At 37.9% G+C, this 13920-nt stretch overlaps 1 protein-coding gene across 2 annotated transcripts in view; it reads left to right on the plus strand.

The window, feature by feature from the left end:
* Positions 1-13920, plus strand: part of LOC103026874 (CUB and sushi domain-containing protein 1) — a 602854-nt gene that overhangs the window by 440629 nt on the left and 148305 nt on the right. For both annotated transcript variants that reach the window (XM_049481560.1, XM_049481561.1), the window contains exons 29-30: positions 730-917; positions 12239-12433. In XM_049481560.1, coding sequence (XP_049337517.1) covers positions 730-917; positions 12239-12433 — 383 coding nt within the window. The remainder of the gene's footprint in view (positions 1-729; positions 918-12238; positions 12434-13920) is intronic.

A 13920-nucleotide genomic window follows, 5' to 3' on the forward strand; every position in this document is an offset into this window, starting at 1 on the left:
CCAGGTTGCCTGTATGTGGTGAAGTAATACATGGAGAGATTCAGTTACAGTGTGTTATCGCCTAATAATGTCACTCATAAAACACCTCTGAGCCAATCACATGTGTGTCACTGTGATACGATAACATCTACGCCAACATCGCTACTGTTATCGATTCCCCTCCGAATCACAGACACGCTTTCCTCTCTGACGTGTCTGAACATGTACTGAACCCTCCACCCTGAAACTCAGCAGGGCTGAAGATGTGCTCCATGCACAGAGCAATAGAAGAACCAACTCTTACATATTAAAGAATTCGTGAAATTAATGTATGTTTTAATCAATATGTTGGAATTTAGGAATTCTGCACAGTGCAATAGAAGAACCAGTGCTTATATATTAAAAAAAACACTTGTAAAATTAATGTATGTTTAATCAATATGTTGAGAAATAATGAAAAAAAAAAAAACTCTTTATAATTTAGGAATTCTGCAGATAGATTAAAACATAGAACAAAATGTAAAGAAATGTTTGTTCGGTAAATTTAAATATTAAAAACTTAAAAAAAAAATTAAATGTATGTTTTAATCAACATGTTGAGAAAATTGGGAGCACTAATAAAAACTATAAATAATTTAGAAACTCTACACAGTGCATTGGGGTTGTAGACACTAATGAAACATTGGTAGTGGCTGTCTCTAAATATAGAAAATTAAGAAATGTCTGCACACTGCTTTATCTTTTGCACAGCTTTAACATGGAGCCCAGCTACGACTTCCTGCACGTTTACGAGGGCGAGGACTCCAACGGCCGCCTGATCACGAGCCTGCAGGGCAACCAGGCGCCCGATCGGATTGAGAGCAGTGGAAACAGCCTGTTCCTCGCCTTCCGCAGCGACGCCTCCCTCGGCATGTCCGGATTTGCCATCGAATACAAAGGCAAGTTCCCACCCTGCTTTTCACCAAAGAGCTCACCTTTTCCCAGAGCTCTTAAAAAAAAAACACAAATGTATTTTATTGATGCTATAGAAAGAGCGCCTCTGGTTCTCTAAGCTTTAATAGTTGCATGTTTCGAGTTGCATTTAATTTTGGTTCTGTTAGACGACAGCGTAATTGCACAGATACGTCCTTAATACAAATGAGTGGCACTTATGATTCTTGTTAAGCGTGTACTTGAGTTAGTTTTACTTTCACACAGGAGTAGCTGTGATTAGCACTTAGTCGTTAGCGCTTTAGCACTTCACGCTACGTGTTTGTAGAGCTGCTGCCTGTGGCAAAACTCTTTGTGCTGCACTGTATGTGATCTATAGCACAGTCAGTGCATATTGTCTTATGTTTTGTCGTTGTCAGGCTTTTTAAATGGCAAATTTAAAATTAAAAGCGTTTCACAGTATTAACCCCAAAAGAACCCACGCTGTTATATGCGTCACTGACACACTTTTAAATCTGTTTAAACACTTAAACTCATAAAGTTCCTAAAGTAAAACTGTTGCTACTGAATATCCAAAGAGCATAACAATCACAAAACAGTGTGAGAATTGAGATTATTCATCTCAACTTATTTATACAGAATGTAGGCGTGGTTTATGGTTGGTGATGGAGATAAAACTAATCCAGCTCCTTTTAAAAGTAAGAGTTTTTTTTTTTTTTGCTTCTACAGCTCTGTCACAACCTTTTAACCATTCAGACACTTTAATGTAATGTTTTATCTTCCATATAACTAGTTCTGACCTGATTTCTAAAATAAAATGTTAAAATATTATGAAAATATTTTGTTATGTCATGATTTTGTTCCCACACGAAAAAAAAAAAAAAATCATGAATGAGCTGCTCACTGAATTAATTAGTCTAAATTTTAAAGCTGATATCCATACGTTTTGGGATTTAGGAGATTAAGGGCCCTCTCTGGTGAGAATGGGTAATTGCACCAAGCATGCAGAAGAATTATTTTAAACTGGGCGGGTGTGATGCGGTCTTCTTTCAGAGTGGATGAATCTGATTCCAGGTTATGTTCAGTCTGAGATAGAGAGAGAGAGAGAGAGAGAGAGAGAGAGGGGGAGAGAGTGCTCAGTCAGAAACTTCACTCCTTCCTTTCTTTGTTTGTACTATGAGTGAATGGAGGAGCTACTGAGCTCTAAGTTTCCTCTTCTGAAGTCTCCATTGCTCCACCAGCCGCTCGCGTTCAGTGGGAATTGGCAGAATATTTCAGTGAGAACGGGGGGAGGGGGGTGCTCCCGCACTTTGAGGGCAGTAAGGGCACTAAGACCCAAACAGGGAGGTGCTCAAGCACCCTCCGCCCCCCCGCCTGCACGTGCCTGACAACTTCTTATTAATATACTTTTAACTAATGATGAGTAGATGCAAACAAAACGTTAGTTCATCAGAAATTGTATATCAACAATCAGTTATTACCATGTAACTTCAGCAGGCTAAGCGCTGCCACTATGATTGGGAGATCACTGGTTTGAATCCCGGTTATGCAGCTTGCCTCAGCTGCCGGAGCCCTGAGGGAGCACAATAGTCCTTGCTCTCTCTGGTTGGGTACAGTAGATGGTGCTCTTTTTTTCCTCTTATCGCTCCACCGCTTGCTGCAGCGTTCAGGTTGCAGCTTGCACTCATGTTAAGCTAGATGTGAAGTATAGCTATTTCAGATATCTCTGGCTTTTGGTGGCATAACGCATGTGTAGAAAGCAGGCCTGCGTTTTCTTTAATCATCAGATTAAAAGAAATGGTTGTTTACTGGAGTGTAGCTGTGTTCGCTTCAAGGTCCCGTGTACTGACTGCATGTCTGTGGAGGAAGCAGGTGATGCTTCAGCCGCTGCCGCTGTCTCTTCCGCTCAGCTTTGTGATCATTAACGGAGAGAACGCAGGGGAAGAAATGCTGGCGGAGGTCAGAGGAGTCTTTACAAAGCCCACGCCTCATTACGCTTTATATACTTAAGATACCATTACTGACATTCCATAAAGTGATATGTGGAATTTTTTTGTACCCCATCCCTCCAGTCGCATCGCGCCGGCGCCACAGAGCCACGCGGCTGTTTAATAGCATATTAAGCGTTTGCCGGAGAAGCCGACGTTCTGTCATTAGTCGGGACGCAGTTAAGTGTTTTCCGTAAATGTGTGTGTTTTAAGTGTATTAAGTCAAATATTGTGCATGCACTGTGCAATATTAACCTTTCAGCTCGAATACCTAGTCATTTTCCTCAGGGGTGGAAGTATGTTTTTCTTTTCTTTAAAGGAAGCAGTTATGAAATGCCAAAGCAATTCAGGACAGGCGGCGTGCCCACCCCCTAAAAGACATGGTAACGTGCCTCTTTAATTCCTGATGGCCTGCCCACCTTTCATAATGACTGTGGTTATTTACAAACGTGAAATGTTATTAGAAAAGGTTTATTCTTCTTCTACAAAAGCAGAACTATTTTGTTTTCAGGCACGTCACAGCTTTTTAAACAGAATATTCAGAGCTCTGTCGCTTCCAAAGCTTAAAAGAAAAAAATAAAGTATTCACATTTATTACTCAGTTAGAAGTGTGGATATTAGAATATTAAAAATACTTCCATCCATCCATCCATCCATCCATCCATTATCTTTACTGTCATTAATTGATGGTCATTTAAGTGTCTATCTATCTATCTATCTATCTATCTATCTATCTATCTATCTATCTATCTATCTATCTATCTATCTATCTATCTATCTATCTATCTATCTATCTATCTATCTATCTATCTATCTATCCATGCATCCATCAATCTATATTGCTGTCTGTCTGTTTGTTTTTCTATCTATGTGTCTGTCTACATTCAAATAGTTGCATTTAAGTATCTATCTGTCTGTCTGTCTGTCTGTCTGTCTGCCTGACTGTCTGTCTGTCTGTCTGACTATGTTTCTTTTTGTCTGCATTCTAATAATTGTGTTTAAGTGAGCATTAATCTATCTATTCATCTGTCTATTTATATTTATCCATCCATCCATCCATCCATCCATCCATCTATATGTCTGTCTGTCTGTCTGTTTGTTTGTCTATGTGTCTGTCTACATTCGAATAGTTGCATTTAAGTATCTATCTATCTGTCTGTCTGTCTGTCTGTCTGTCTGTCTGTCTGCCTGCCTGTCTGTCTGTCTAACTATGTTTCTGTTTGTCTGCATTCTAATAATTGTGTTTAAGTGAGCATTAACATTAACATTTATCGATCTATCCATCTGTCTATTTATATTTATCCATCCATCCATCCATCATCCGTCTGTCTATCTGTTTGTCTATCTGTCTATCTATCTATGTGTCTACCTGCATTCTAATAATTGAATTTAAGTATGCATCTATCCAATATTGCCGCCTCTGGATCTCAGTAGTTTACAGCAGTGTAATATTGTAGCTTCTATACTCAGATAACTCCAGTCTAATAAATATTTTTTAACCACTTTAAGTAGTTAATGCTGTATCTACTGTTTACTATTAATGTCCTAATTTTACAGTTCTGTTGTTTTAATTATTTAGAGATGTAATGAACATGAACAGCAGTAAGCTTTGAACGTCAGCAGCATTGCATCATTATTCTGATTCAGCAGAGCAAATATAAGCTCTCTGATCCGAACAGCACTCTGAATAAAAGCACACAATATCTGCTCACATCCGTAACCTTTCGTTGTCTGTTATGTGGTGCAGAGCCCTGAGAAATCTGTTTTATTTTTCCACAAAATGTTAAATGTAGGTTTGCAAAATTATACTGTGTCCTTTTTTTAATGTTTCAATACAATGATAAAATGTAAAGTGCAACATTTATACACTTAAAATTAAAAGAAAATAGTCAAATGCACACAATCCCTAAAGCACTACATTAATCTATAGTTTTTGCACAGGTGCCAGAATTAGCTCTTAAAGTTTAGGTGCGCACCATTTAAAAATCAATGCAATACACCTGTGATGACCATGTGCATGTTCGTAACAACACAGACACAAGGGAATATAGAAATTAAAATTTGGGTGGCACGATGGCATAAACTGGGGTCTTGGGTTCAAGTCCCTATCTGGGTGGAGTTTTTGTATTCTCTTATCTGCATGTCTGCATGAGTTTCCACAGTCGAAAAACACGGATATCAGGTAAATTGGTTACATTTCTGAGAGAGATTTAGAAGGATTTTCTCTTTCAGGACGTCCTGGCACATGGAAACACCCAGTCCTGCACATTTTAGTGGACACATGCACTGGATTTATTAATTAACTGATTAGTTGAATCAGATTTGCTGGGAAAATGTAAGTTGTGCAGTATTAGTCAAAGTTTCAGACACATTCCTTCTTATTTATTTATTTATTTATTTAATTTATTTAATTTATTTGTATTATTTTCTACATTGTAAGCTTGATATCAATATTTGTTATCATGTTGAACTAAACCCCAAGTCAGTTTCACACCGGACTTCTCCTTTTTTCATACTTAATTTGACAAAGTAGAGTTTATTAACGTTTTTGGTATCATAATGCTTTCAAAAACCCAAAATCTTCTTAATTAATACTGACTTTTCAGGTCATTCAGCTCTAAATTACTTTCACTGACCATTTTTCAGTGCATAACTATGTAATAAACATCTGAATTTATCTGAAGTGTCTAAAATTAGTTTTTTTTTTGTCTAAAGACATAATTGAACTATTTGTTAGTGTTGTGATTGGGTTAGAACTATGCTATGCTTGCGATATTCTGTGAGCATTGGTCGGTTTATTTTTGAGCATTTTTACACTATATTTCACTGTGAAATTTCCACACAACATACTATAAACTGATTAGCTATCTTCTGCAAACACTCCATATTTCTAAAGTCTGTAAAGAAATCCGATAATAACACAGAGAGGATTCCAGGGGGCGCACAGTTTTAATATAGTGGATTTCCTGCAATTAAGTTTTTCTCATTAGTGTCTTTGTGAAAAAACATGGAAACTTAGTGCAAATGTTGTTTTCTGTCTTTTATGTTTATAAACATAAAAATAATCCATAATGTCCCATAAATTCACCATTAACAGTACAAAGCCATGAAACATGTGCAGCACGGTGATATCGTATTTTCACACACAGCCAAAACTAATATGTTAATGAATAAATGCATATTAATGACCAGTGCTCAGCTGCTGTCTTAGTGACAATATGGTCACGCTGCATCAAAGAGAAACTGAAATCTCAGAAATTTCACAAACATTAGTTCTTTATAGTATTCCCTAAAAAAGAGATAATTAATATATGCACATTTAAAAGAAGAAGAAGAAAAAGAAGAAAAAAAAGAAGAAGAAGAAGAAGAAGAAGACCAGAAAGTTCAATCTGTTTAATACATCATCCAAAAATGTTTAAAAAAAAACAAGACAAAGAGAGCAAGTAAAGCACTGGTCAGAGAAGCAGCCAAGAGGCCCATGATCACTCTGGAGGAGCTGCAGAGATTCACAGCTTAGTCCTGCACTCCACAAATCTGGCATTTATGGAAGAGTGGGAGGAAAAAAATGTTCTTAAAAGACATTTTAAAGGCCATGTAGGGGACTCATAAATCTGTGGTCAAATGAGACACGTTTTTGTCCTAAATACAAAGCACTATGTGTGGTGGAAAAGTAAAACTGCTCATCACCCTGAAAACACCATCCATCCCCACTGTGAAACATGGTGGTGGCAGCATCATACATACTTAAGGCCTTTGCCTTTGATTCGGCTCCCTCACTCTCAAAGAGGTGCAACACCATTGATTCCATCACTGCATGCGAACTCCTTCCACCTCATATACACTCGCCATACAGACAGAAATGCCTCGGTCCATTTGCCTACAATCCTTAAAGGTGAGGGATAGCCACTGCTAAATAACTCATCATTCCCAAGACGAAGGCTAACGCTCCGTTAGCCGTAGCGCTGCAGATGGGATGTGACATTTTCAGTGGTTCCTTTCACTTTTTTCACGCCACTTTAATTCATATTCTCACTTAGCTGCTGTTTTCTTTTTTCTCTTTTTCTACGAAAGTCAATCTCAGTTCCGTTATTGTTCATCACACACCAATAGGCACAATCATTTACCCAGTTATTGCTTGAAAGAAGCGAATATCTAAATAGTGCCACCCAGGCTGCTCTCTCTCTCTCTGTTTTTTTTTTTTTGTGTGTGGGGAGAGGGGGGTAAAAAAGAAGAGCGCCTACTAATTACAGAACGCTGATAATGTGTTAATGCTCTGAACTAAAAAAAAAGAAAAACACCCTCAGCTCGGCGCCTGTTAACGCATAAGTATAAATCCTTGGATGTGAAGGTGCCAAAAAGGTTCTTTGGAGCGACGCCACGGAGAAGAATCACTTTAGGCTCTTTTCTGTGGATGTATAATGATCCTCATATGGATACTGAATAAATGTAGGAGAATTTCTCTTGAAAAAAAAAAATAAATACAAAATAAAAAAAATGTAAGATACATTTTTATACACAGTAACACAGAATAAAATGACAAAAAATGAAGAAATGTAAGCAAATTGATTAAAACACACTGTCACTGTCCAATAAAATAGTATTTTCATTTTTTATCGATTTTTAGTTTACTACATAATTTGAGCACATATAATGTCCCTTACACTGAAAATGTAATGATGAACAGACCAATAGATTTTTTTTTATTTCACACCACTATATATAATACTGTATATGATACCAGTTTTTCTCTTTAAAAAAACACAACACTGAGTTGGAAATGGAGATATCTGATGGAACCTGAGATAAAGCATTAGGCAAATGGATTTTTTTTCTGTTAATTTAGCAAAAAAAAAAAAGCTGCTAAGACTGATGAAAAAAAAAATAACAAAGAACTTCAGTTTCTAAATCATTTTCTCTGATTTTGCTATTTATAGGTTTATGTTTGAGTAAAATGAACATTGATGTTTTATTCTATAAACTACAGACTTTTCTCCTAAATTCCAATTAAAAATATTGTCATTTAGAGCATGTATTTACAGAAAATGAAAAATGGCTGAAATTACTAAAACAGATGCAGAGCTTTCAGACCTCAAATAAAGCAAAGAAACATTATTCATATTCATAGATTAAGTTTTTAGTTTTAAGAGTTCAGAAATCAATATTTGGTGAGAAGAACCTCTGGTTTCATGTTCTCCTCCACCAGTCTTACACACTGCTTTTGGATAACTTTATGCTGCCACTCATCTGGCATCATGTTCTCCTCCACCAGTCTTACACACTGCTTTTAGATAACTTTATGCTGCCACTCATCTGGCATCATGTTTTCCTCCACCAGTCTTACACACTGCTTTTAGATAACTTTATGCTGCCACTCAAAAATCCTTGTGCAAAAAATTAATTAATCTTCCTCTTGATTATATTCCAGTTCCAGTTCTAATTTGGTGAAATAATAATAAAAAAAAACATATAATTTTTTAACTGCTCTCTTGTTGCATTGAGGAATCTTGAAACTTTTAGGGCATTTAGGGATTTTATTTTTTTATTCTGCCACCTCCTAGCTGAAACCGAAGAGCTTCTCCCCCTTGAGTTTTCCTATTCCAGGACTAAACTCTCCCCCCTGATATAAGTGCAGTTGTTTAGCTCAAGCCGTCTTCTGTGTCGGCAGTTCGCTCCTTTAGTTTCTCACAGTTACGGAGATAATGGAAGTGAGCTCTGAGTTACCAGCAGGCTACGCAACAGTGCATGGCTAAAAACAGCGCTAGCAGCCACCAGCCATGTTGGATGCTGTTTGAACTTTTGTGCATTTTTTATACACTGGGAGAAACCGCATTACCGAGTCTATTTGAGATTATGCATCAGTGAAAGCATGGCTTGAGGTGAAAGTGTGATTATTTAGATGTGCAGTTTACACCATGCTAGTTGGTGGATGAAAGCTTCCCTTACTAGCAGACAACATTAGCTTAACCCCAGTCTGAGAACTCTACACAACTTCGCAAACATGTCTCGGCTGTTCGACTAGTAAAGGTGAGGAGAGACGTGTGTATTACAGTAGATTCATGATTTAGGCTCTGCCGGCCACCATACTGGATTTAAAATAAAAAAAACAAATGAGATAAAATTGGAGTTTTTTAGACTTTAGACTTTTACGTTTTATTCAAAGGGTTGAAGAAAAGTATCCTATGAAGTGTTTAAAAATTACAACCATTAATCTAAAATCTTCCTCATTTCAGGGGATCAAAAGCAATTGGATGAATAAACCTTACCATAAATAAAAGTTTAAAACCCATGGACATCATTACCAAACACTGGGTTTCCTCCTTGATGATGAGTAGCCAGGTCTTGACTGCAGCATCTTCAGTTGTTGCTGGTTTCCAGTTTCATCTTAAACAAGAAGTAAAATGCTGCTCGATTAGGTTAAGATCTTTAGAATATTCAACTTCTTTACCTTAAAAAACGAGTTTCTTTGCTTTTTTAGTACGTTTTGGGTCACTGTCCCTCTGTACTGTGAAGCTCTGTCCAATCAGCCTTCTGCATTTTGTTGAATCTGAATCTGTAACTTCAGAAATCCTCCTTCTGCTTCAGTCTTCAGTCACATTTTCAATAAACACTAGTGACCCAGTGCCACTGGAAGCCACACACATCCATACCATCATACTACCACCACCATGTTTAACAGAGGATGTGGAGGATGTACTGTATTTTGCGTCGAGCCGTTTCAAACCATCTCCATACTTTCTTCTTCCCAAGAGAGCGTCTTTAACCAAATGTAATGTGTTCACATCAACAGCTTCCGAATGCAAATCCCACACCTGGAATCATCTCTAGATGTTTTTTACTTGCTTAATTGATTAATTGGATTAATGAAGGCATAGCCCATGCAGCCAATGGGCTGTAGCTTGTAGCCAATGTAGCTTTTTAGATAGTTTAATAAAATATAATTTCTTAACATTTCATAGGATATTTTTGTTCAACCACTTGAACTAAACCTGCACTGTAGGCCTGGATAAGTTGAATTTACTTAAAAAATTTGAAGTAATGGGTAAAGAAAAGCATGTCTTAAAACATCAAGTTATTACAACTAAAGGGGGAAGTTGATTTAACTTTTTTTTATTTTTGTTATACTGTAAGACCGGATACGTTGAGTTTACTTAACCTTTTTTAAGATAGATAGATAGATAGATAGATAGATACTTTATTGATCCCCGGGGGGAAATTCTTGAAAGGCACACAGTTTGCTTAAACTATTTAAGTAATCGGGAATGAAAACTTGAGTTAGCATAAATTAAAACAGTAGCCCAGGGGGAATCACTACACACTGATGGTGAGTGTTAGTCAGAAACTCAGAAACTGTTGGACACACCCAGTATGCAAATAGATTGTGACAGAAGCCAATGGAAAAGAAGATGCCAATGTCAACAGAATTAACAGTTATAAACAGTTATTATACTGTAAGTTGGTTCAACTCAAAGATCTCAGTTTGAGTAGTATAGTATATGTGACCACAAATGTTCAACTAACTCAAAATAGTTGAGTATTGTTTAGAAATATCCAGTTTTAATGTAAAACAGACTTAAATAATTTGAGTTCAAACAACAATGGGTTTACAGTGTGAAAATCTACAGAAGATGTGTTCTTTAGAATTGAGATATACTCTTGTCGAATTGGCTTCTTTGCAGATTTTAGTGGCACTATTTGTAGGTTAAGTGGTTAATTCCCATCGATTAAGTGAATTTAGCTGAATTTACACTGGTTATCTGTGTGAATTGGATGCTGGACACTTTGCATCTGCTCCTAATTCATTATTTAACTGTAAAAAATAGCATTGACAGTGTTGCACAGGAGAAATCTGAGCGATACACACTCCCTCTTCACCTCCTCCCACTTTAGGTGGTCCCTGAAGAAGGGGCAGAGGGAGAAGTAGGCTGTTAGCTGTCATCCCGTTTGGCAGCTTCTCCCGGCGCCACCTCCACAGCTTCCTCCAGCCGTCCATCTCCCAGCGGCTGGTCTTCTGCTGCCCTCTGCCAGCTCTCCTCGTCCAATCCGCCGCTGCTGGACCCTCTCTAATGCAGAAATGGCCTAAAGCAGTTTTTCCTGTTGTTTGCCCTCTGTGGATCACTCTCTCTCTCTCTCTCTCTCTCTCTCTCTCTCTCTCTCTTTCTGCCATGTCTATTTTTCTCATTTTCACTTTGCTCTGTTCCTTCCATTTCTCTCAGTTTACCTAACATTATCCTCCACTCTTCTGGTTCCTTTTTTTCGTCCTCTCCTTTGTCTTTATGTATTTCCCTTTTTTATTTTTATTTTTTAATATTTTATTTACTTTTTCATCTTTCTCTTCAGTGTCTCGCTCCCACAGTCATATCCTATCTCAGTTCTTTGTCTCTACTTCTGTTTGTTTGTTTTCTTTCCTCTCTCTCTCTCTCTCTCTCTCTCTCTGTCCATCATGCCTATTTTTCTAATTTTCACTTCCTTCCTTTTCTCTCATTTTACCTAACATTATCCTCCACTCTTCTGGTTCCTTTCTCTTTATGTATTTCTTTCTTTCTGGTTTTCTGTACTTCCATTGTACTCATTCTCACATCTTCTTCTCAGTTCTTTTTGTTTCTTCTTCTTTTCTCCTACTGGTGTTTAAGTTTCTCATCTCATTTACTATTTTTTCTCTTTTCACCTTGTTCTCTATCTCTCTCTCTCTCTCTCTCTCTCTCTCTCTCTGTCTCTCTCTCGCTCTATCTTTCTTGTAAGTGTTTTAATTGATCTCACTTTGCTTTATAAACCGGTAGTATTGATATTTTCCAGAAATTTAATCGACACTTATATTTTTTAGCTTGAAATGTTTGGTTTGTTTGTGGAAATAAAGACTGGGAATGGCTTAATTTGTTAAAAAGCTGAAACATTTTATCTTATTTCTTACTACCACTCTTGCTTCTATTTTACCTCTCTTTATTTCTCTCTCTCTCTCTCTCTCTCTCTCTCTCTTTAGATTTCTCTGTTTCAGTCTGTATCTCTTGGCCATTGATTTACAGTATAATACAGTGTATAGAATAATTATGTACCGTTCCGTTCTGTACTGTAGCCTCAGCAGCAGCATCTGATTAGCAGTATTCAGGGTCAAAGCGGACTTTAATTGAATTACAGGTATTAGTGCCGTACCTTTTTCTGGCTGGTTCTGCTCAACCACAGACGAGCCGGAGTGTGTAGGTGGGCGGTGAGCTTTTTAAAGTCTGTGCTGGTGATTATTTCTCGTAAGTGCTCTTAATGGATCTCCCCGATGCTCTTTGAAAGCAGATTACGCTGTGCAGTGATTCATTTTCCTCTGTTGTATCGTCTCCTCCTCGCTCTTACAGAAAAGCCGAGGGAAGCGTGTTTCGACCCCGGGAACATCATGAACGGATCGCGGATGGGAATAGACTACAAACTGGGATCCACCGTCACGTACCAGTGTGACTCGGGCTACACCACCGTGGGCCCGGCCACGCTCACCTGCATCATCGGCACTGACGGGAAACCGGTGTGGGATAAAGCCCTGCCTACATGTAAAGGTAAGACTGCTGTCATTTCTAATGCTTTACAACCTGCGATATTCAATGCAATAATCTCAAACTCATACCATGCATCAGAGGTCCTTAAACGCTTTAGTTTGAAGACGAAACAACGAAAGCCTACAGATTCTGCCAATATCAGTTGAATGAAACTGTTGAAACACCTGTCTCATTTTAGTGTGGGAGGTTTCATGGCTAAATTGGAGCAGCCTGGTTGCCAATCTTCATTAATTGCACATTATTGCACCAGTAAGAGCAGTAAGAGTGTGAAGGTTAAATTATCAGGGTAAGAGCACAGTTCTGCTCTAAATATTGCAATGCACACTATAACATTATGGGTGACATACCAGAGTTCAAAAGAGGACAAATTGTTGGTGCACGTCTTGCTGGAGCATCTGTGACCAAGACAGCAAGTCTTTGTGATGCATCAAGAGCCCTGGTATCCAGGGTAATGTCAGCTCAGCATACCACCAAGAAGGACCAACCACATCCAACAGGATTAACTGTGGACGCTGTGAGAGGAAGCTGTCTGAAAGGGATGTTCGGGTGCTAACCCGGATTGTGTCCCAAAAACATAAAACCACGACTGCCCAAATCACGGCAGGATTCTATGTGCACCTCAAATATATATATATTAATTCTGTAGTTCCAATGTCACACTGTAGTTTTGTAACCATCTTCAGATTAGAAACTTTGTAAATATTTAAGTAAAGTTGCCGGCCAATGACCAATACATGTTTTGAATGGTTAAATATATGTGCTATAAGATTTAGAGTTTAAAAAAGATACAAAATAAGTTTGATTTGAAGAGTTACAAAAAGCAAATGGCACCCATACGTTGGAATGGCCCACACATGCTGTAGTTCTTTGTTTAATTCACATTTCTATAAGCATTGCTAATGTATTACCTTTAATGTCTTATTCATGGTAACTAATACATTAATTCATGGTAGTTAGTCAACACTTGTTATGTATGGTGTTACCAATGAAGTGATAGACTAAAGGAGGTTTTAGTTTAAGGCTAAAGGATTTTTTTTTACCTTGAACAGCCCCGTTTATGTTGCAACGGCTGCTTATAGCATCTATTTTCAAGGCTCGTCTGCTGTTAAATCCAAAGTTCCTTTGCATATATTCAGATTCTGCTTAAGTTTTATCCTCAGATCATTTTTTTCTTCTCGTTTTCCTTTAGCAGCCCGGTGTGCTGCACTTTCAATAGCACACCAGAGAGCTTTTCTGCATCCTGTGTTTTATCTCAGTGAATGACGAGCAGATGTTTTCATTGACTGCCAGATCAGTATAAGCATGCATAGGTCATGGAAGCTTTTGGTGTAAACGATGAGGAAATGAGGTTAAATCAGCTACAGCAGGAGCTGTCTCTTTATTTAAGATGGAAATGGACTGAGGAAGTTGAATCACTGGACTTGAAAAGTGTTAGTAAATGCAGAGCGTTTAAACTTCAGCAGTCCGGAGGTCTGTCGGGGTCTTCC

The sequence above is a fragment of the Astyanax mexicanus genome, chromosome 7 (assembly GCF_023375975.1).
Source record: "Astyanax mexicanus isolate ESR-SI-001 chromosome 7, AstMex3_surface, whole genome shotgun sequence".
NCBI classification, from domain to species: Eukaryota; Metazoa; Chordata; class Actinopteri; order Characiformes; family Acestrorhamphidae; genus Astyanax; species Astyanax mexicanus.